The following is a 22,982-nucleotide window of genomic DNA, read 5'->3' as shown; positions in this document are numbered from 1 at the left end:
AGTCCCCCACTGCTACATGCTCAGTCCCCTCCTGTTCACACTGAACACCCATGACTGCAGCCCCTGACACGGAGAGAACTCTATTGTTAAGTTTGCAGATGACATGCAAGGTACCAACAATACAACACAGGAATAATGCAGCACTTTGTTACCAAAGTGCCCCACAATGATTTTGTGCTCAATCATTCACACACACACACACACACACACACACACACACACACACACACACACACACACACACACACACACACAAAATTGGCACAGCCCTCAGGAGTAATTTGTGGTTCAATATCTTGCCCAAGGACGCTTCGACCTGCAAACTGGAGGAGCAAGAGATCATTGACTTGCACTTCCTCTTAAACCACAGCCAACCCAAACATTTACATTTAAGTTTTCCAATGAAATACCTAATAAATCAAAGACAATATGAGAACTACGTAACTGGTCCTAACCCTGAGATCCTCCACCAAGGCTCTATTAGCTATCAAACAATCCTGGCTGAGGACCAAAGATGACCTTTTAAACAAGCTTCCTCTGGAGATCAGACTGGCAAACTCCTTATCCGGTTTTAAAACTCTTTTTAAAAATTCTAACTGTGCTTTTACAGGGGTTTTGGTCTAATTTTATCTAAGTCAATCTTAAAGCCCTTTTTAAATACAAATGCATTCTCTTGTATATTGTCTGTTTAAATCTTTATTTTGTATTGTTTACTTTTTGTCATATAGCTATTTTTGCTCAAGGGAAACTTTGTGTGGATGGCAGTGAATGTTAATGGTGAATGAAAAAGTGCTATTAAATAAAGTTTATTATTATTATTATTAATGTTGTTGTATTCTGTGGGAGCTATACTTACAGTAGATAGCCCTACTCGAATCAGCTCTCTACAAGGTTAACTGAGGATGATTAAAAGCTTACTGCATGCTGAGTAGTGTGATCATGTGCTCACACTACTCAGCATTGATACTGAATTACAGTACACTACAATACAATGTTATATTAGATGTGTTACAGCGCCCTCACCTGCCTATCCTGAGGCTCTGCAGGTGTCGTAGTCTGAATTCACTGAGCTAACATGAAGTGGACAGGGGAGGAGATCGTGCAGTGGATAAACAGGAACAGGGCAATCACACATCGGGATTTATATGTATGATAAAATGATTTTCTGAAGCGGAAAAATACTGGATTCCACGGTAAGAGAAAATCCGTGTCATCATGGCGTCATCTTAGCTTTTGTCCACACAGAGGCTGCCCGTCCTAGCTTACAGGCTAACGTGAAGGTAATGCGATAGCCTTGTATCCCAGGGTCTTTCACTGGGATAGAGGACACACCAAACATCGTTCAAAAACTTGACGATTTAGCGTAGCCGTATTTATTCCCGTTAAAGTACATTAAATTAAATAACACAAGAAATTTAACCAACTATGAGGAGTTAATACTCGATTCGGCAAGAATTTGATATCATAAGCAGCTCTTATTTCAATGAAATTTTAGTTAGCCTACTTTGTTTGGACTGTTAGTAGTAACCTAGCTAACGTCAGCTAGCTCTTGCAGTGACTCAAAAATGTTTTTTTTTTTTTTGCAGGTTTTCCTGGTGGTTACTTGCAACACATTGTTTACTATATTAGCTACCTAACTGTTTTAGTCAAAACTTAGCCACTGATGCTACCAGTTGTGTCTGAACCGAAAAGCAGGTGAATGTTACACTGACTACACTGCCTCATTTTCTTAACGGGCTTCGTACTATTCAGTAGAAGGACGTCATTTGCCGCTGATAGGTTAGCTCGCTTGCTAAATTCGTTTACCAAACGCTGGCCACGTCGTCAGCCAGTTGACTTTGACAAATGTGACTTAAAAGTATGAAGCAGCCAGTGTTTTGTCGTTATGTTGGCTCCAGCCTCACTACTGTCGTCATGTTTGTTTCTTAAGCGCACTAAAATAGCTATGCTAGTCACTTAAGAGTGAGTGAGCAGCACGAGCAATAACTTGTCATTTGGTTTACACCTTTACCTTTTTATCCTTGCTACTCGCTCTGTACACCCACTAAAATGTGTATGATCAGCCTGTTTTCAGGATTTCTGTTTCTAGTGTCACAGAGACACAGCTCTGACTTCTCTAAGGTTGACGGATGCTGAATTAATGTGAACATGCTTGGCAGGTAGCTGTCAGTTCCTCAGTATGAAAAGAAATCGATTTCAGTCCCCACTCTTCCTTAATAATCAACATCCAGGTTCCTCCTCCTTTATGTCAGATCAAAGCAGCATGGCTCCTTCATGTAGCTTTCAGTGGTGCTGCTCAGACTTCAGTTGAACCCGATAGATAAGAGCTTATCAATTGGCAAAATGATCTGACACACTAATTATCTACAGATCTTTAGAGGCTTTTTCTTCCATCATGAATTTTACACATAATGCACAAATCCATAAATTATAGATGGCATGTGGCTCATGTCAATAATTCATCAGCCTTCACAGTCTGGTACCCTTATTTCAGGATAATGTTTGCTGACAGATTCTACTGCGCTGGTGTAAATTTAAAGGTCTAGTGTGTAAGATTTACAGGGGGTTATTGACAGAATATGGCAGTTTTCATTAGTGTATTGTCAGTGTACAGTCTTTTGCATGTATATAATGTTTGTCGTTTGTTATTATGTGTTAGCTTAAACAGAAGCATTATATATAATATATTTAATCCTTTTTTAAAATTCAGGTTTAATATATACATATATTTTGTTATAATTTTGTTCTTTTCTTTATAGGTATTTATAAATATTAAAAATAGTAGTAAATGTTTACTATTAGTGCTCTAATATTATTTAGGACAATAATATTGATTGTTAAACTGTTAAATATCCTGTCTCCATTACATATCTTTGTCACAAGTGTTAACTTCCTTAAAGGGATGACTGTATAAAAGAAAAAAAATGTGTTTATGTACTTGTATAAAGAATATTGGTCTAGCTATGTATGTACATATCTATTGGAATTTAAATACTCCTAATATCAGCATCGGCCCCAAGAATCCAGCATCAGGTGGGCCCTGAATCCTTCATACTGGTCCTTTAAGGGAAATGTGAAAAAGCTTGTATTGAGTTTTGATCATGATAAATACAATGATCATTACAGATTATTCTTGTCTTTTCTTGTACAGGGTGTTCAGAGTCTTCATCAGCCCCTCAGGGTGAGCATTACTGCTTCTCTTCATTATCACACAGCACCTCTGAAGGAAGGCAAGGTCAGTGTGTGAGGAACCTTGCTGACTACTGCAGTGGCAGGGCAGGAGCAAGCAGCTCAGGAAGATGGCATCACCCTTCGTGCCTGTCCCTGTGCCCATGGACAGAGTCTTGTCAGGAGGCAGCAGCAAGCTCAGACGGGCACAGCGAGCGTCCTCACTAGGCAGCGTCTCCAGCAACTCGTCCTGTTCCTCCGTCAACAGGGTGGCCGGGGAGGACCACGGAAGAGGATGTGGAGGATTAGCTTCCCAGCGCCAGTCCCGCTGCATGGACAGAGCCAGCCGGAGCAGGACGCCACCACCACCCCAGAGCCCTGTGACGCGGGCCAGGGTGAACGGAACTCTGGAGCCCTCCATAGAGTACTCCAGCTGCCCCCGCTCCATATCGGATCCTGTTGGGAGTCAGCAAACTGAGGAGAGGCCGATAACCCCCACTGTTCTAGGATATGAGGTCATGGAAGAGAGGGCCAAGTTCACGGTATGAGGCCAGATAATTAACTTGTATGAGATCATGACCACTTTTTGGAAACTGCTTAGTATATGTAACAAAACTCTCAAGCCAAGTGCGAAATGCTGCAATATGTGAACATATTTGTCAGTTTCCCTAGAGGACAGGACAACAATTTGACACGTTAACTGATGAGATAAAGACACGCTCAGTGAGGACAAGCACACAGCATGACTGCATACTCGAGATTAAAATCTAATGTCAACATTTACTCAGCGCACAGAGAGTAGCAGAGAGACAAGTTGTTGTACAAAAGCTGAATTTCAGGGTACCATTGTAAGATGTGTTGAGGAAAGAGAAGGACATAATAATTAACATTAATTGCATAAAAAAACATCAGTGAACAGTCCTTCATGTCAGCTTACCAAAGAGAACACTTCATTAGAGCATGCAAACGCCATGTCCTTGTCTTGAGAACACTTGGATGAACACAAGTGCTTTAAAGGTGCTGGCGCCAAATGAAAAAAACTACTAGTGGCTTAAAGACTGCCGAGTCACATTTTGCATGTCAAACAATTTAAAAAAAGTTTATGATGGTCTTTTCTTCCTCAAAGAGTGAAGGCCAGTAAACAGGCTCTGCTGAAATATTCAATATATATCTCAATGTACACATTTTCTCCAAAATAACATGCCGTAAATTCTCGAATAATGATGATCTAAAAGAACATGATCCATTGCTGTAGACATTGCTGTGTTTACTGTAAACTACTCATGTAGGGTAGAGTGATAAATCAAATATCCTCAGTACAGATAGTCATCGATTCTGCAACAGTATGGTAGGAATGACTATATTTGCAGTTACATATACAAATAACATTTTCAATCTCATATGCAATATAACTTTCTGTACCTTTTCAATATCATTGCCAATACTGCTTTTTATTTTAGCTTACTGTTTTGCTAATTATTTTGATTATTAGCCTATATTGTGATAAACAGGCCAATCATCAGTAATGTAAATAAATTGACTATTGTGTTGTTTTCTGTGATACTCAGTTATAATCACCATGTCTGACACAAGTTAAGTCCAACTGGCAAGAAGCCATGACTCTATATTTTTGCAGTTGTGAACAAGGGTTTAAAACTATGTGTGTTGTTTCTGCTGCAGGTATTTAAGGTACTGGTGAGGAAGACTCCAGATGAGAGCTGGGTTGTTTTTCGAAGATACACAGACTTCTCCAGACTCAATGACAAGGTGTGTTTGGGTGTGCTCTCTGTACATATGTTTGTGTGGAAAGAAAGGGAACGCCTATCTGAAGCTTAATTTTGTGATCACCCATCCGTGTTTACAGACCCTGTTTGTGACTATCAAGTTATCGCTTTCAGCATGCTTTCTTTTGTTTTTGAGTGCGCGGTGGAAGTGATTAGAGCCACACAAAGAGGCCCTCTGTTCCCAAATAGCCAAAAGGCCCGAGCCAACAAGGGAAACAGGTCTCTCGTGGTTTCAGGAAAGACAGTCTGGTCACAGATTACTGAAGGGAAAGTAAAGCCATGTGATGATAGAGGAGAAAGACCCTACCGCAAAAAATGATGGTTAGTAAGCTACAAAAGGATTGCTGTCGGCTTGCAAAAACTTGATTATTATTAGCTATTATTCCAATTCAATTACTAATGCAGACACAGTAACCTCAGGCAAGAAGAAAGGACACACAAGAGATGGGAACACCCTACATTCAGTATGGAGAGAGAACAGGAGGGGGTGTGGACATCCTTTCCTCCATTCCTGTGGCTTTTCCACAGAGGCAGCTGTAAACTTCACACTGTCCTTGATGCCCTTTTGCCAAGCATTTAACATAATTATACAGGCCTCATTGGTCATACACATAACTGATTGGAAACATTTTGACATTAGCCGCATTTTTAGCCACTGAGGCACAGAAACGCAAACATTCGGATGATATTTCTATGTGTTCTTCATTATTATTGCAAAAAGCAATGACAGTTCCAGTTATTTAAGAGTTTACAGACAAGCCAAACATGCACATTGAGATAAATGTCAGCATAAATAAATATCGTGGTCAACACATGATCAGGTTTTCAATATGCAGCACAGCCTCCACACTGGGTGGCTGTTGCCAAACATTATTTGAGTAGTAGTTTGGACCTCAGCCAGCATTGCTCCGCTCTAAGTTTATGCACAAGGCTCAGGCTACCAAGTGTGAAAACAAGATGGTGCGCATACATGAACACACACACCATCCCACCTCCTGCTGAGTAAACTGAAAACATGGTTTGTCACCAGTGCAGCATCTCCCAAAGCTGACAACACGGCTTTGTCTTAATCTACATACATCTGTTTTAAGGATTTAATAAGCAGGAGTAAAAGCAGAGATGGATGGAAGTAGAAAGACTAGGCCTGGGCGGTACAGCTGAAAGAACTGTCACAATAGTGATGTTTCATTGGTGGGTATCTGTAATTATTGATCATGTAGCTTGTGACTGATGACATGCTGTGTAGTCCAAAGAGTTTGTTGTATTATTGATGGGAAATATGAACAAAATCAAGTATCACAATATTTTTGACCAAATAATAATAGTTAAGATATGCTATACAAAAAAAAAAAAAAATCAAATCTCTGCTGGTTGCATCTGGCAGTTGTGTTGGCATTACAGCAGGTGCTTCACCATCTCTTGCTCAGCGGAAATCTGCAGTCTACTGACTGCACTTTAACTGAATTTGATTAACTACAGTGCAAATAAAGTGGACAGTGTTAGTTCTTGATAAAAGAGCAGTGACTGGTCATTTTGGATTGAGTTCATATATTTAATTTAACAGTATTAGAACAAGTTTTCATGTAGAGCTGAACAATTATTTCTAAATTTTATCAAACTCACAATATGGTCTACTGTGATTGTCAAATGGCAGGATGCGCAATATTTGTTAAAGGTGAAATGTGTGTCAAAATAGCATTTTAAATGAAAAACTGTGGTGCTACAGAGGTGTCCTGACCAACACATCATTTCCTAGACTGAAGAAAACATCTTTGTTCGTTGCGGATCCCTGAAGAAAATAACACACCATAAATCTTTTAATGTGTTTTTCAATGAAAATGTGAATAATGGTGTAAATATGATCCCTTCCTCTAATATTGCAAATCATTTCACAATTGCAATATTAGTCAAAATAACTGCATTTAGATATTTCTTCAAAATCATCCTGTCAGAAAAAAGTTGCACAACATCTACAGAATCATATCAGGCCAACCTGAACATAATCCACTTCCCTGCTGTGCTGTCCATGTGTATGTTCTTTATGCTCCAAACCATCATGCTGCCAAAATCTGGCCAAATAACCACTTCATTTTAGATATTGTGAACCTTGAACAGTTGTCAATCATTCCACCTTCCTTCTGAGCAGCTCTGCTGGAGACCAGGGTAAAATTTCAGATGCTGTCTGGTTTTTCATGTTCCTCCTGTCAGTCATACATCAGAATGAGGCTAGGGGTGATATAAGAGTTATCGATATCACTTTTTTTTTCTTAGCTCCCATGACTGGGATCAGAGAATGTCATGCATATGTAATTTACATGCTTTTCCAGAGCCAGTTATGCTTTTTGCTGCACAGTTTTATTCCTAATATTTTGCAGTACTGTCCGTGTTAGACGATGAAGCACCATGTTCTGTAAATTTTTTTTTGCTGTGTACTCAGGGTTAAAGAACCAGAAAAATATCCGCAGATGATAATACTGACATAAAAAGTAATAACAAAGATGTTTGTGGTAGTAAAAACAGTGTCGCCAGAGAACTGAATGTTTATTTTTCAGCTGTAAATATCAAAATGTTTTTTATTTATTAAATTATTGTTACCAAATCTTTTGAAGTCTTTCAGATATTCATATCAGAGGCAAGACTGCATCACTCCAGCTCTACTTTACAGCAGTATGACACCGTCACAGTGCAGTTTGTCATCCGCTACATTATGAATGTACCAGTACACACATATGCAATTCAGTTTAGTGACATAAGGAAACTGTCTTACCCCACGTTTCCTGTTAATCACAATGTTTGAACGCCATTTTCACAAAATACAACCTTGTTTTAGTTAAACTGAGCTAATGAGAAACACATGATCAGATTTTTATGCAAAAAAACCCCAAAACAATGTAATCTGAACTTTGTTTGAAATGTACATAATGTCCATGTATGTCCTCATGACCTCATGTCTTTAACACTGAAGAGTATATTCTTTTACTGTAACTGCACTAGTAGGCAAGATCATGTGATACTCATTCTGTCCTGTGTGTGTGTGTGTGTGTGTGTGTGTGTGTGTAGCTGAAGGAGATGTTCCCAGGCTTCCGCCTCTCATTGCCTCCTAAGCGGTGGTTCAAAGATAACTATGACAGCGACTTCCTGGAAGACAGACAGTTGGGTCTGCAGGCCTTTTTGCAAAACCTTGTTGCACATAAGGACATTGCCAACTGGTATGTGACAGCCTTTTTGTGTAAACTATGTGTTTTGCAAAGTGCTCATGTACAGTAATAGTTGATAATTCCTGATTTCAAATAGATTAATCAATTAAATGGCAAGTACTAAATTAATTGCCAACTATTTTGATAATCGAGGTATCAGTTTGACTATTTTTTAAAGAAAAAATGCCTGATTTTCCTGATTCTACTTTCTCAAAAGTGAATATTTTTAGTTTTCTTCAGTCCTCTATGACACTAAAGACATTTGAGGACATCACATTGGGCTGTAGAAAACAGTGATCAGTATTTTCACTTTTTGGACCAAACAACTTAACAGTTAACTGAGGAAAAAATAATCAGCAGATTAATTGACAACGAAAATAATCATAAGTAGCAGGACTACTTTTTAATGCCATAACTACAAGCAAAATACTTGAGTATTTTTGTATTATGTTACAGAGCAGACATGCCTGCTGACAAATAAACACACACGTTTATGTTACAACATTTGCTCTCTTTGACAGCCTGGCAGTGAGAGAGTTTCTGTGTCTGGATGACCCGCCTGGACCTTTTGACAGTCTAGAGGAGAGCAGAGTAAGTGTGAATATATATGTGGAAGCATGTGTGTGTGAATTTGTGTTTGTGCTGCTATCCATTTCACTTCAAGACCCTTTAAAGAATGATTTGTGTCATTGTATTAGGGCTGTGTGATTAAAATTTTGTTTTTATTCATATAGCACATTTCATACAAGGAGTGTAGCTCAAAGTGCTTTGCAAGAAAGTAAGGAGACAATAGAATGTGTAAAAAATAGGCAAATTAAAACAAGTGCAAATACTGTGATAAACCGAGCAAACAAATGAATAATTAATAGAAATAATGAGCCAAAGGCAAGAACACATATGCTAAGAAATTAGAAACTAGAAATAAAACAAAGAGAGACATAAGAACAATACAATAAAATATGTGAAAGATAAGAGTAGCAGTGAGTTAATTGCAATGTTTAAGCAATAATTTTAAATTTTTCTTTAAAACTGTTGACAGAGTTTGCATCTCTTACAGCATTTGGTAGAATATTCCATAGTTTTGCTGTATAGTTAAAAAAAAAAAAAGGGTGATCGTAGATTGTATAGAAAAAAAAACAGCAGCAAAACATCTAAGACACCATGAAGGATTATGAAACAACAAAGAGCTGGAAATGTAATAATGGGAGCTGGTTTAGGTTAGCTAAAAACTAAAGTGATAACCCCTCCTCCCTTTTCTATTCTAGTTAAAAGCTGAATTCTAAAGTAATTGTAGTTGATCCACGGTTTGTCTTGGAAGACCAGTGAAAAGAGCATTAGAGTAGTCTTATCTATTTTAGGTCTTTTCAAGTTTTTCAGCATCTTGTGTAGATAGGAACGGACATTCTTTTGCAGTATTTCTTTAATGAAACAGTTTGTTGCTTTGGTCACTCTCTGTATGTCTTTTTCTGTATGTCTTTTTCTGGCATGGCCCCCTTTCAGAGGCCAGAAAAGTTCAGTTCCACTCCATCCCATAATCATTATCAGTAATAAACAATAAATAGGGAAGCAACTATTTAAAAAAAAAGGATAAATAAGGAAGCAACTAGTAAAAAAAAAATATCTCTACATAAATCATATTCATTCTACTTTGTTGCACTCTGTAGTTCTCCCCTGGTCAAGCAGGCAGTAGCTCTGCGCCCCACCGTTTGAGAACTACTTCTCTAGGATAATGCCCAGACATGTGACTTCAGATGTAACCTGTAGGGCCAAACTGCAGAATTTGCCGAGAACTAGCTCACTTTTTATTTCTGGACCAACTAATAAAATTTCTGTTTTCTCACCATTGAGGTTCAGAAAAGTTGGCCTGCACCCCCTTGTTTATTGCAGCAAAACAGTATCTAAAGTTCACTCAATTATTCTTCAGACTCTTTTGAGCATATCAGGGGATATTTAAGCCCGCAGCTGTTGCATGAGAGCCACAAAATTTTGCGTCACCACCGTTTTACAATGTAGCTGGCTGACAGAGATTAGAGATATGAAAAACCCCAGGCACAGTTAAAAAGACAAGGAGGCACATTTAAGTTGGAAGCATGGAAAATAGAAAGTTAAAATTGCATGAAAAATAATATGCCGTTTTATTTCTGGTCTTGTGTTTTTTGTGGTGCTGAGAGCTCCTGTAAAATGACGTTAATGTTAACTTGCTGCTATATTCTTTTCTGCTGTCGCTGCAGTGTTTTCATTTACTGCTCTGTTTAATACGTTGCATTTCTGACGCAGTTCTTTTATGAGAGAGTCTAAAGACCACATTAAACACTGATGTTTTTAAGATCTGTTTATAGTCAGCAAAATAAAATATGATATGAAGTATTCACAGTCACTACCAAGGTACCCTATGGGGGCTGTATTTAAGCCTTTAAAGTGATACCCAGTCCTACAGGGCTTGATGGCATTTGGTGACGAGGGCAAACGCTCACCCTCGTTACAGCAGGCAGTAAACATGTCACAAGTTTCACTTGTCCCCTATAGCTGCCCTCGTAAAATAACCTACTTGACCTGGAAATGTTTTCAAGCCAGGACCTTGAACTTGTCTGTTTAAAACAGTTTAACGATCATTTTTACACATGGGTTGATGTTTATGTACCATTTGTGTATTTGTTGAAAGTTCCAACATTCAAAAATGTTACCCCTGACTTCTCCTCTGTTTCTTGTCACGGTCAACAAAGTTTTCCGTTCTTGTTTTCTCCGTTGCTCCCTCCAGGCCTTCTGTGAGACTCTAGAGGAGAGCAACTATCGTCTCCAGAAGGAGCTGCTAGAGAAGCAGAAGGAGATCACCTCCCTGAAGAAGAGGCTGGAGGAGAAGGAGAAGGCCATCCTCCTGCTGGAGAAGCATATCAAGTCAGTGGACACACACACACACACACACACACACAAATGCAGGATATACTGCAGGAAGAGAGGTCAAACACATGTACCATACAAATTACATACATGCAAGTCACATCTGGCAGAACAAATTATGAGGGCTGTAGTCAACCAAAGATAAAACCTTCTCTTCAAGCAATGGTGATGGGGAAAAATGCACTTTATCCCTTGAGTAGTTAAAGGGACAGTTCACCCCAAAGTCAGAAATACTTTCCCCCTGGCCAGTAGTGCTGTTTATCCACCTAGATATTTTTGGTGTGAGATGCAGAGTTTTATTTTATTTGTTATCAGCCAATGAGATGGCTGCCTTCTCTCCAGTATAATATGACTAAATGGCACTCTGGTTCTAAATGCACCAAAACCTTGTTGTGAGCAGTTTCATGCATGAACTACTCTCTTTCTGCAGGAGAATGTACCAGTACCACTTTAGAATCTACTGGAACTACTTTCTTTCTGCTAGGAAGTCACCTCTATGGCCAATACTTCCAAAAGGCAAAAAGGCAACTTTATATAGCACCATTCAAACACTGGGCAATTCAGGGTGCTTTACAAGAACTTAGAAATACATTAATATAAAACATTAAAGGAAAACTCTACAACTCCACATCAAAAAATCAAGATGGATAAGCAGCACTACAGGCCAGGGGAAAAATACGTATTTCTGATTTTGGAGTGAACTGTCACTAAGTGAACTCTACCTGCTAGCATAAATGTGAGCTCATCAAGGATACACAGCATTCCCAAGCACATAAATTCCTGCAGCTTGACCATTTATGTTTCCCACATAGCTATATCGTTACCTTCAGGGCACATCTATCAAGTAAATTTTGCATTACATACAGCAGCAACACGTACATATGCCCACACACACAGTGGTGACAGCTAAATAAAGCTCATGCTGCAGCATGTCCGCAAAAAAGGCAACATGAAAAAACAGTTACCAGCATCCGACCTATTGCTCTTGTTATTTAGTTGGCTTTAAACAAGGCTTAATGTTCAGACATTTTCTCTTGAGTGTCCGTCGGTATAACAACTTTAGTCCAACAGTGCCCAGTCTGTGAAAGTAGCCACATTAGCCACAACACGCTAGCGCCAAATTCAACAGAATAATGTACAAGTTAAACATTAAAACAACATAAAACATGGTAAAACTTACAGCTGCTCACAGACATCCTGCATCAATCTATCGTTGAGCTTGAACTGTTACTGGTTGGCGTCAGATCTTCTGTCCTCAGAGGCTAGTGGCCGATGTAGCCATTTGTGCTTTTTCTAGTTAATTAGTTTGGAGCCAGGCAAACATTCAGTAAAGAGCTTGTTTCTCCAAAATACAATACCCCAGGTCTTCAAATATCCTGCCCCCAACAATAATGGATTAAGAAGAACTTAAGCTCCTTATTAAAGTAATACCAGTGACCTTGGTTGGACAAGGGCATAACAACCAACCAATTCTCCAACTGACCAGAAGGTGTCACCCTTAGAAATGACTGTAGTAACTGAGGTCCACATACCTCAATGCTAAAATAAGAAGTATTTTTTGTTATTTAGTATGCAGCAACAAAGTCAGTAAGAACTGTTTGGTTGTGTGTGTGCGCCTGTCTGTCTGTCTGTCTCAGTGGTGAGTGTGTGAGTCCAGAGTCTCTGTGTGGTCTGTCAGCTCAGGGCAGTGAGAGCAGCGCAGATGCAGATGCAGATGCAGATGTGGAGTCGTCTGCTGCTGAGGCTGATCAGGACATGCCTGACGAAGCTGGGTAAAAAATACCACACACACACACACACACACACGCACACAGAGTAGTGAATAAGATTCAGGTGGTCACACACCACAAATGCAGAGACAGCTTAGACAGCCACATGATTAAATAAGTAGTCTTTAACCTTGTTACAGCTGTCCCGCTCTAACTGCAACTGGCTCTATTTTATGCAGAGCAAATGATGTTTTCCCATTTGGTGTTTTCCCTTCCAGGAAAACAGAACTACAAGTCAATTTCCAAATGCTTTTAGAAAGTTGTCCAAGGGTCGAGGGGCAAGGTTAAGTGGTGAACATGGGACGCACATGAATCATCTTGACAACTGAGACCTTTGCTTCTTCCTGTCAGGTTAACAAGCTGTGTACATAGGAGGTCTTTCACTGACTGCAACCTCTTTTCATTCATTTTTCATACATACAATAATTACATTGAGCCCAGCCATGTTTACAGTAGGGATGCACAATAAATATTGGGCCTGGTACTTACCAGCCAGCAATGGGAAATTTATACTAGTATTTGCTATTCTGCTATTCTGTAAATTTAGCTGATAAATATTTCCTCTAATAATATCTGATTTGACACACTATGTCAAAGCATTTGATTTTAATTGTTATTCAAAATGTGCTCTAAAAGCTAAAGAATATCTGTCAAGTTTTTGATGTACTTAGTTGAAAAAATAAATGAACATTTGAAGAGTTAAGAATAGTGATGTCATTTAGATTTGGCTGGTTTTGTACCCTCAGGTGGGCGTAAACTCCAGGTTGTATGAACTTCTTTTTAAAATATAAAGATTGCATATTGGGTGCGTATTGGACAGAGAAAACTGCGGTAGGACAATATTAGACCAATAATATTGGTCAGCTGATATATCAGTTGGGCTCTATATGAAATTATTGGTTATCTTATCATATCCACCATGAGAAGCAGGTAATTATGGGTGTCGGCTGAAAAAAAATCCATGTTTTGTGTCACAAGTTTACACCCAAAGTACTCAAAACTTTTAGTCCCAGGAATTACTCTGTCGTCAACCTAAAAGTTTATTTTTCCATCGTTGTTGTCTGCATTTTCATCACAATATAAAAAGTTATGATTTGCAATTGCAGATACTTGACTAATCCCGACAAGCCCCACCCCAAAGTTCCTTTATTTTAGTACTTCCACCGAGAGCAGGGATTTACAGGGTAAAATAATGTCCTTGGAACTTAAAGCCACTAAAAGGAACTTTCATATGGTGTTGAATTTGGAGGCTGAAAAATCGACTTCTGCTTCTTTTTAATTGGCTAACGTAGTACTCTTGTTTTACTTTGTGTGGAAAAATTTAAACACATTCATGAATCTGATTCAGTGGCAGGCATTAAGAATAACTATATAGAAAAATACTTAATCTCAGGACTAAACATAATACTAAAAGTTTTTTTTTTTTATTTTACTTTTGCCCCTGTTTTTCTTGATAAGAAAATAAGCTACTGCTAAAGAAACTCTACAGTTCCTTTGTTCCTGCTGTTTACTTGTTAAGCCTTTCAGTGAAATAAAGAGTTTATGCTCCATTAACCACTGGAAACTCTTAACGCGAAGCAGATGGAGGATGTTTTGACTCTGGGTCATCAGTAACATAGCAAATGGGTGCAAACTGAAAAAAAACAATGAAGGCTTCTTTCTAATAAAGGCCTGGATCTCTCTTCAGTCTTCAGCTGGGTTAAAGGAGGCTGTGGCTTATCTAATCAAATTACGCAGGAGGAGGTATTGATCTCAAGCCGGCATAATACTAAACTAATCACATTTCAGCTGATTCATCAGGCCGCACCAGCAATCAGCCTCCTTTTTGTTTTAGTCCTTACCATTGTAAGCCTCTCTTGGCAGAAAATGCTGCCAATTAGTACAGACAGTACAGAGACATTATAAAAGTTAGTGTATATTGTTTTGATGTGTTTATTTATTACCCATTCATGGCATAGCACCTCTAGCTCCATACAATGCCCAGATATCAGTGTTCATTTCCAGCAATTGATCCTATCTCCTGGATATTGGATAGATATATTCTAATGTCAAGAAATGCATAACACAAAGTTTAAATTTCAGGCCTGAGTGAGAGGCATATTTTTGAACTTGAGCACGTCTGGATAAAAACATCAATCTCTAAATTGTCCATAAAAAAGATCCATTGGCAGGTACAGTAGGACTGTCAACAGATATTCTAAATTTGATTATATACTCAAATTAAAAAACAGAACAAAACTTTGAGATAAAGTTGTTTGCGAGTTGTGTCAGCTATCAGAATAACAAATCAGTTATTAATCATTCATTTGATGTTGCTCAGAGAGACAGTGTGATCTCAGTTCTCACTCTAGCACCGTGGCGCCAAGAGAGAGAGAGCGATCTACTGTCTTTAAATGAAGTTTTACGGTATAGGACATTATTTATTATTTAGTAATGTGTAGGTATGCAGATCTCTCAGTTTATGCTGACATAAATATACATATACAAGTAGTTATATTGTTCATTGTATTGGTTTGCCCTTTTATCGATGTAATGCACAAAAATAGACATTCAAATTGTTCGAAACCTGTATGGATGTTTTTTTAGAAGGGTTAATTAAACATGATTTTTGGCCAGTTGTACAGTAAGTCTGTAAACATATCAGTGATTGTACAGTGAAAGTGGATTGGCATTGCTATTATTTTCATCATGGTCACACCTGCTAGTTTGCTTTTTAAACTGTTTTCCCTTCTTGTGTTTTTTTACCCTTATATTTCACAGCAGTGCTGCCCCAATCTGAAAAAAGGGCCCCATAACATGTGAGGTACTTCACATAACAGCTCAACAGGCTAACCCTATGGCATACTGTCTTTTTCCTTCTTCTTCTTCTCCTTAGTAACATGCATCCCATTTTTAACTACTGTACTATCTGAATGGAGGCGTCATGTTTCATGGTATCAGGTGTATTATTTTCAAGTCTTTGTTACTACAGTACTCTCATGCTATATGTGTCATTGCTGCAATTGTCCCTCCTGTCCATACTGGCCGTACATGTGACATGTGAGTATTGTATTAAGATTTACTTGAAAAAAAAAAAACAAATCTATGTTTTTATTGCTTGCAGACAGGATGTTTAGGTTGGGGTCAGTTCACTTTCAGTGCATCTAATTCAGGAAAATTTCTAACTCTTATCCTCTCATACACAAAGTCTGTTCCCCTCCCCTTAAAAGAGCCGCATGTAATAAGTGTTTCAGTGGACATTTGTACCAGTCAGTTTGACAGCTGATACAGCTGTTTTCAGCTGGTCATCACGAACTGTCGTCATGTCAGACTGACGCTAAAAGGAACCGAGGAATTTTCTTTCCACAACTTTGTCCCCTCCGTCCTCACATCTCTCTCTCATGTCTTCGCTGGGAGGAGCTAAGATGCAAGGAGAGGAGCAAGTGGAGGAGACGAGGGATTTACCAAATGAAAAGCACCCTTAGTCTCTCCCTCCCTCCTACATCATACATAGACATCATTGACATAATATCAAAACTGTTATTTCTTCGCATTCTATTGATAATTTAAATTTTTTTAATGTTTTTAACTAAAATTGTTACTCAGCCCCTTTAAACTACGGTGGCCACAAACCTTGAAAGAGGGGTGTTAAAACTCAAGAGGCTTGAGAGTCCTTGGTATTTCTGAAAAGCCACAGTATTTTAATAACAACCTGAAAATGATTTGTCCCCAACCTTGGTGTGTACTCATTGTACTGTAATGTTCTGTGCTCTGTGAACCTTTTTGGCTGTGCCACACTGCTCCTCTGCATCATATGTGACTAACACACGTGGTTAGTGCCTCTCTTTCACATGGTGACGTGTGCTCACTACGTGGGCATCGTAGGTTTTTGGATTTCAGGTCTTCCTCCTCCCTCTCCCCATCTGGTGTCTTGACATGGAGGTAAAAATCCTCCAACTTACAATGTTAAAGACCCAGATTTGGATCTCAGTTAGTCACATATTGGGGCCTCATGCGAGAACATTTTTGTATTCTTACCATAATGTGTACCTATATATCATACAGTATCATACAGTGCCATGTCAACAAGCGCTCCTAACTTCAGTAGACTGTGTAAATAGTCAGTCTGTGTGTATTTGAGTACATGTTTATCAGTCTTGTAAAATAGCATAATTAACACCCAGATAATACTGCATGAGGAACACCTCCCGCCCCATACATCAGGAAGTGTTTATTCATGAAAATGGCATCAAAATGTAAAAACAAAGGCTGCTTTCGGAGATCCATAAGGAAAGTCTATCGTTGTAGCATCAGCAGTGGAATTTCTGATGGAATTTGACCTGCTAAAGCCCATGACAGGAGAAAAAAAAAGGAGTGCTGTTCACGCTGTTTCACCTGAAGGTCGTACTGTCGTTGAATTACAGAATAAATAGTCCAATATGAAAATGGCTCAAAAGAAAACAAATGTCTCGCCACAGCAAGGCGATCCATGACTTCAGCAGGAGGTGGGGGTTGAGGAGAGGTCACCACCACAGAGATGGACAGTAGAATAACTGCCATAATAGGTGATGTTGTACAGTCAGGCTTTGCAAAAGAGGATGTTCCCCTGGACAGTGACTTGCATAAATCTGCATGTGAAGATGCAGCCAGGATTTTCAAGCTCAAAATTGCCTCAAAGTAATGAAATATACAATCTAATAGTAAAAAACTTGTCTGGATGACCTAAGAGTTGCAGACTGATTGCACATGACTACAGCAAAGGATCTACACAACAGAAAATTGGTGAATACAGCAAGTTCTCCTAAATCACTAAGAACGAGCCTATTCGTATGAGTAGTTCTGGTATGAGGCCCATTGTGTGGTAACCTGGTACTGCAGTATATGGTGTGTGCATGGTATATTTTGGGGATGTAGACCAGTAGGGATCCATGATCTGTCACGTAGCGCAAGATGGGAGAGGGTCAGAAGTGAAGCCTGTCTTCTGCTGTGTTTTCAGTTGACTTGTACCTGTAACTTGCTGGTGTTGTGGCATTAATAACCTGTCGTACAGTATCTGTCTCCTCCCACAAGGATGGCTCGCAGGTTGGGCTGTGTTAGCATCTCTCCTCTACTGTACTGTACGTGTCTTCTTGGATCCTCTCAGTCTGTCTGGCTTTATGTTGTCTAAGGTGTCCAGTTCTCACACTGCATTTAATTTGAGGTGAATGAGTCAAATGCTGAATGTATTTTCTCTGCTGTGACCCCCCTCCCCTCTAGTGGCAGGTGTGAAGTCCAGCCAGTGCGATCCTCTGCCTGTTGGTGTGGGCCGTCGCTCAGCTCCTCTCCTCCGGTCATCCAGGTCACTCAGCTTTACCACCAGAAGCTGGAACACTAACAACCACTACCGGTTTCCTCCATCTCCTCGTCCCTCACCAGACCACTCCACCTTTCTTTATGTTTTTTGTTTATTCTTCCTTCTCTCCAGCCTTACCTCTCCCTCCTCCCATCACAGCCTTCCAGATTTTAGCCGCTGTTTCACCTTCCAGTCCTGGAGTTGGATTTGCCGCGGCCCTTATCTCAAGATCTGCATATTGGGTTGAAGGGGAACAGTTTAGACTGCATAATCCTGTTTCACTTATATTTCCTCATGGCTCATGGGATATTTTATCTGGCATCTACAGAAGACTTTATTCTAAGGACCTTATGAAACTTCCTATAAAAACTTTATCTGGAACTAGATGGTTAAACCTCCATCAACCTAAAGTTGATCTTTCTTAAACTATGTGGAGATTTCTCACATTTGCACCTCCTTCCATGGCCGCCATGTTGGATCAATTTTGTCCTGCGGTCACAAAGCCAAAGTATGGCTTATTCACCAAAAACTTGAAGACTCGCACCACTCGGTGGTTTGATGATTTCCACAATTGTGACAATCTGCTAAAAGCCTCAACCATCATCTCATGAGTCTCTGCTTTGCCTTATGGCTCCTTACTTGTGACAAAAGGCCCAAGCCAGAGAAACAACACCCCGCTGTGGCTGTAGAAATAAGAAAAAAGTCTGGAGAAAATTAAATGTCTCAGGATACACAATGGTATCCAGGTGGGTATCACAGAGGATTTTCTGTTCGCATACTTCCATGTCATTGCCCTCTACTGCCATTGACTCTCGTCTCATCGAGGCTGGAAGACAGACAGCTGTTGAAAACATTCGGTTTCCCTTGCATCTAAAAGCCGCCATTCCCTCATGTTTTAGTGCCATTCATGATTTGCGGCACACCAAGTTGTGAGAGGCAGTAAAATGTGTAATATCCTGCATCCTCTGAAGAGAGCCAAGCAAATGTGGCCTGTTGTTGCTTTTCCTCTTAAACACACAAGATGTCAGTTATGCCAATTTACGTCCATAAATATTTAGAACCCGAGACCTCTTCTGGCTCCTGTTAGCGTAGGCTGAGATATCGTGACATGAATTAAAGGATCAGCTCACCCATTTGACCAAAATCCATATTTTTCTACTCAGCCCTGCTGCTGTGTAGCCATGATAGTTTTGTTTTTATTTGCTGAAGTTTTTAAAGGGATAGTTCAGATTAGTTGAAATGGGGTTCTCTGAGGTATTTATTAACTGTCAGGGTATTACCCACTGAATCAGTTTAAGTGTATGGTATATTTATAATGTTGTTCAGCGCTTTACTTTGCCATCAGACTTTTCTGTTTGGAAACTGCTTTTATACAAACCATATATCACTTTCTCCAAACCAACCAAACTCCATAGGTGAAATCAGTAATTTTACCCCACAGAACATTAGAGTTGCTGGTCTATTGCTGTCTTGATTTGTTAGTTTGTTTGTCATATTTTGTGACTTAGGAGTTTAAGAACACTGGTGCTCAACCTTTTGGTTGTAAGATAATTCCTGAGGGTCGCCAGATGGTTGTGAAGAGTCAAATAAAATAACATGGCAAGCAGCAGGAAGATGTCCAACATCAAGATAAGCACACAAAATATGCAAAATACAGATGGCCTCAAGATACGTAGCAGCCACCTCACTAGCAGTCAAAACTATAAACCAGCTCAAAAATGACAGTTAGCTACATAAACAAATACAACATGAATGAAAAGTTTTTTTTTTTGTCATCTGCTCCAGTAATATAATGTGAGTTGGGTAGCTTTCATGTGGTATGCAGTAATTCCTGAACAGTCTTAAGCAGATGGGGAGGTGGGGGTTGTGACTTGAAATTAGTTTAGTTCAGATCCACTGAAGTCAGACCATAAAACAAACTAATTAAAAGATTGAGGCAGTGGTAGACCTGCAGCTCACCTATACTGTGAGTTAAAAATTAGTGATTTCAGCTATGGAGCTTGGTTGGTTTGAAGAAATATTTGCTGACCTTGTCCACAGCTGTATATTGCGTGGCTTTCCTGCTGGTACTGCTCTCTGCTTCTCCAGACTGGGGCCATGTCGATCAGCATCTATTGTAGCTATTACACTGACTATCTGTAAGTACCTCATATATTCCCACTTACAATAATCTGAACTGTCCCTTCAAGACCTCCACTTGTAAGGTTTCTGCCTCTATCTAAATACAATTAAGATGAATTGGATGTTTGTAGTGCGCAATATACTTAAAAAATTACTAAACAGCAACTTTTCCTGGCATAAACAATGTTAAAATCCTGGCTGGGGGACAATCCACAGACCTCAGATTAGACAGTTTTCACTGGAACCGCTATGTGTCAAAACAGCCTAATCCATGTTGACAGCAACATGGAAAGCAACAAAACAAAACAAAACTGTCATTTGTTTGTACTTAAAAAAACAAAGCCCATGATCCCAAAACCAAAGCTTGTTACTCTGAAAATACACACTCTGGAGCTGGAGTTGACAGGACAGGGACATGCAGTAAGGCAGTGACGGCCTGCCTTACTCTCTGCCAGACTCCATTAACATATTGCTCAGTTTAATCGTTACAGACATCTACTCTTTCTGAAAGATTATAAATGATTTCTTACGAGTCAAAACAGACACTACCTCATTCAGCGACCATTCGGCATTGATTTTAACTCTGAAAATATGAAACGGGCAAACAAAATAATGGATGTTTCACGCCGAAATGGAAACGTAATGGCTGTAGCATTGTTGGTGGAGAAGCTGGTATTTCAACCAAGCATGTTTCCTTACACTCTGAAGACATATCGTGATCATTTTATGATTTAGTACAGTAAATATATTACATACTTGTCCTTTAAGAAACTCAAAACTGTTGATCATTTATTTATTTTAAGATGAACCTCAGCTCCAGTCAAGGAATGCAGAGTGCTGCTAGTTCACCTGGAAAAAACAACAAAAAACAAGTTAGGGCCTTAACAACTAATGAACCACAGTCTATAGAGCAGAGGGAAGTGCCCTGTTTAGAACAGGGCCTGTTTCATGTTTGTCAACACATGTGTGGTCAAACTAAATCAAAGCCTTTGTAAATAAGATGCAGAAAAATCACATGTTTCAGGAAGAAATTGTGACATAAGCGACTAATTAGCACTGTTAAACCATGTCGGCCATCCACTGTTACCAGGCCACATCATCCCCCAAATATTTTTATACCCAAACAACACTTGCGGGGCAGGGGGTTTCACGGTGTGTGCTGGCCAGCTGTTTTCACTCTTTGATAAAGATTTAACAAAGTGCGTAATAACCACAGTTAATGCCGAATCGTCTCAAGCCAGGCCTGGTTTTAGGTCGTGTGATGCACTTTATGGATGAATGGCAACCCATACTGTTTGCTAGGATATGAATTTTTGCTACTTCCATTTGTTTGAGACAGAAAAGTGCCTTTTCAATCACTGAATCTGTCTTGATTTCCAAGTGTGTGATCTAATGTGATAATATGTGAGTAATGTTCCTGGAATTATGTTTGTTTTGGTCCGTAAATTCCCTTCATGCGTAACTCTAAGTGCCTTGAACGTCATTCAATTTACTTTTATTTTGATGTGTTTAAATAGCTTTATAGATTTGTGTTTGACATGAAATGACTCCACCATGTTCCTCCGATGGAAATAATATTTTAAATGACACTCATGTCTATATCTTGTTGCTTAGACTGATCTGACATGATTTTTTTGTAATATTACATTAATTAATATCAAGTCTTCACCTTCACATATACATCCATAGTTGCACTCTAAACAATTTATATGAAAAATATTTGGTATCACTATTAATGTCCTGGATTTAAAGGGATAAATCACTGAGAAACCTGGTCTGAAATGCATACTGTAGATACTGTAACACATATAGCAGAGATGTTTATCAGAAATAAATATTTAATTCACAACATGATTAAACGTGGAATGATATATTGAACACATGGATGTTTTCCTCATGGAATCAGGTGGTATCAGTAGTTCGTGCTTGGGTGAAATAAACTGTCAGGTCTGATAAGTCTGCAGAGGTGATGTGGGCTTACAGTTATTTTAAAAGTGTGTCGCATTCAAAATGTAATAAATTCTTACCACGGAAAAATCTGTCTTTACTACCCGTAGCATCTCTTCAGCTGTAACCCCAGAACTTTTAACAGTGGAACAGTTTCATTTAATAGAGGATATGTATGCGTACTGTCTGCACCCTTTCTTTCCCAACCAGTGTATTGATTCAGGGAATTCTACAACAGCTTTTTACAGGGTTTTTCCATGCAGATATTTTGAGTTTTCACTGATATTCTCTCTCCAAATGCCAGGGTGACCAGGTGCCTCACATGATATGGTATAGTGTGGCATTTTTATTCATTGCCCCACATCCCACATACTTGACACTGTGTCCCACGTTTCCTCTAATTTTTTAAAAGTAGAACTACTGCAGGACAGATGCTTCTCTAAAATCATATCCAGCAGTTGTGAAGAAAGCAGGGAAAGCTGGCATTGTGGAGCTGTTTGATGTCGGTCAAACTGTGCCCATGTGGGTCGGGTGCCTGTTAACCTGGCACCGTCTTTGCCACCGCAGTGTGGAAAAATTGTGTCACCACAAAGTCAAGAGGTTTTGGTGGAATATGATGAAACTACTCCAAAAAAATGATCTGTTTTGTGTTGTGTTACAATGAATCAGCCAGAGAGCAAAGCAAAGAGACGTTACAAGTTAATGGGCGGAAGAGAAATGTTTGTTTTTTTAATATCAATATTTCCCAGCGTTGATAACGTGTCCCACATTGTCCCACACAAACATA

At 39.2% G+C, this 22,982-nt stretch overlaps 1 protein-coding gene across 4 annotated transcripts; it reads left to right on the top strand.

The window, feature by feature from the left end:
- Positions 1-1,037: 1,037 nt before the first annotated feature.
- Positions 1,038-19,409, top strand: snx16 (sorting nexin 16). 4 transcript variants are annotated; one of them, XM_084747623.1, is made up of 9 exons: positions 1,038-1,193; positions 3,152-3,710; positions 4,849-4,935; positions 8,013-8,161; positions 8,671-8,740; positions 10,908-11,044; positions 12,685-12,819; positions 15,577-15,614; positions 18,052-19,409. In XM_084747623.1, exons 2-8 carry the CDS (start codon positions 3,300-3,302, stop codon positions 15,593-15,595), a joined length of 1,008 nt encoding a protein of 335 aa, XP_084603749.1. In that variant the 5' UTR covers positions 1,038-1,193; positions 3,152-3,299; the 3' UTR covers positions 15,596-15,614; positions 18,052-19,409. The 4 variants fall into 4 exon arrangements, with proteins under 4 accessions (XP_084603749.1, XP_084603748.1, XP_084603747.1 ...); XM_084747622.1 differs by having other exon boundaries at positions 15,577-15,619; positions 18,052-18,189; XM_084747621.1 differs by lacking the exon at positions 15,577-15,614.
- Positions 19,410-22,982: the final 3,573 nt, after the last annotated feature.

Source organism: Lutjanus erythropterus, chromosome 21 (assembly GCF_056507025.1).
Source record: "Lutjanus erythropterus isolate fLutEry1 chromosome 21, fLutEry1.hap2, whole genome shotgun sequence".
Classification (NCBI taxonomy): domain Eukaryota; kingdom Metazoa; phylum Chordata; class Actinopteri; order Lutjaniformes; family Lutjanidae; genus Lutjanus; species Lutjanus erythropterus.
This window is presented reverse-complemented; position numbering and strand designations above follow the sequence as displayed.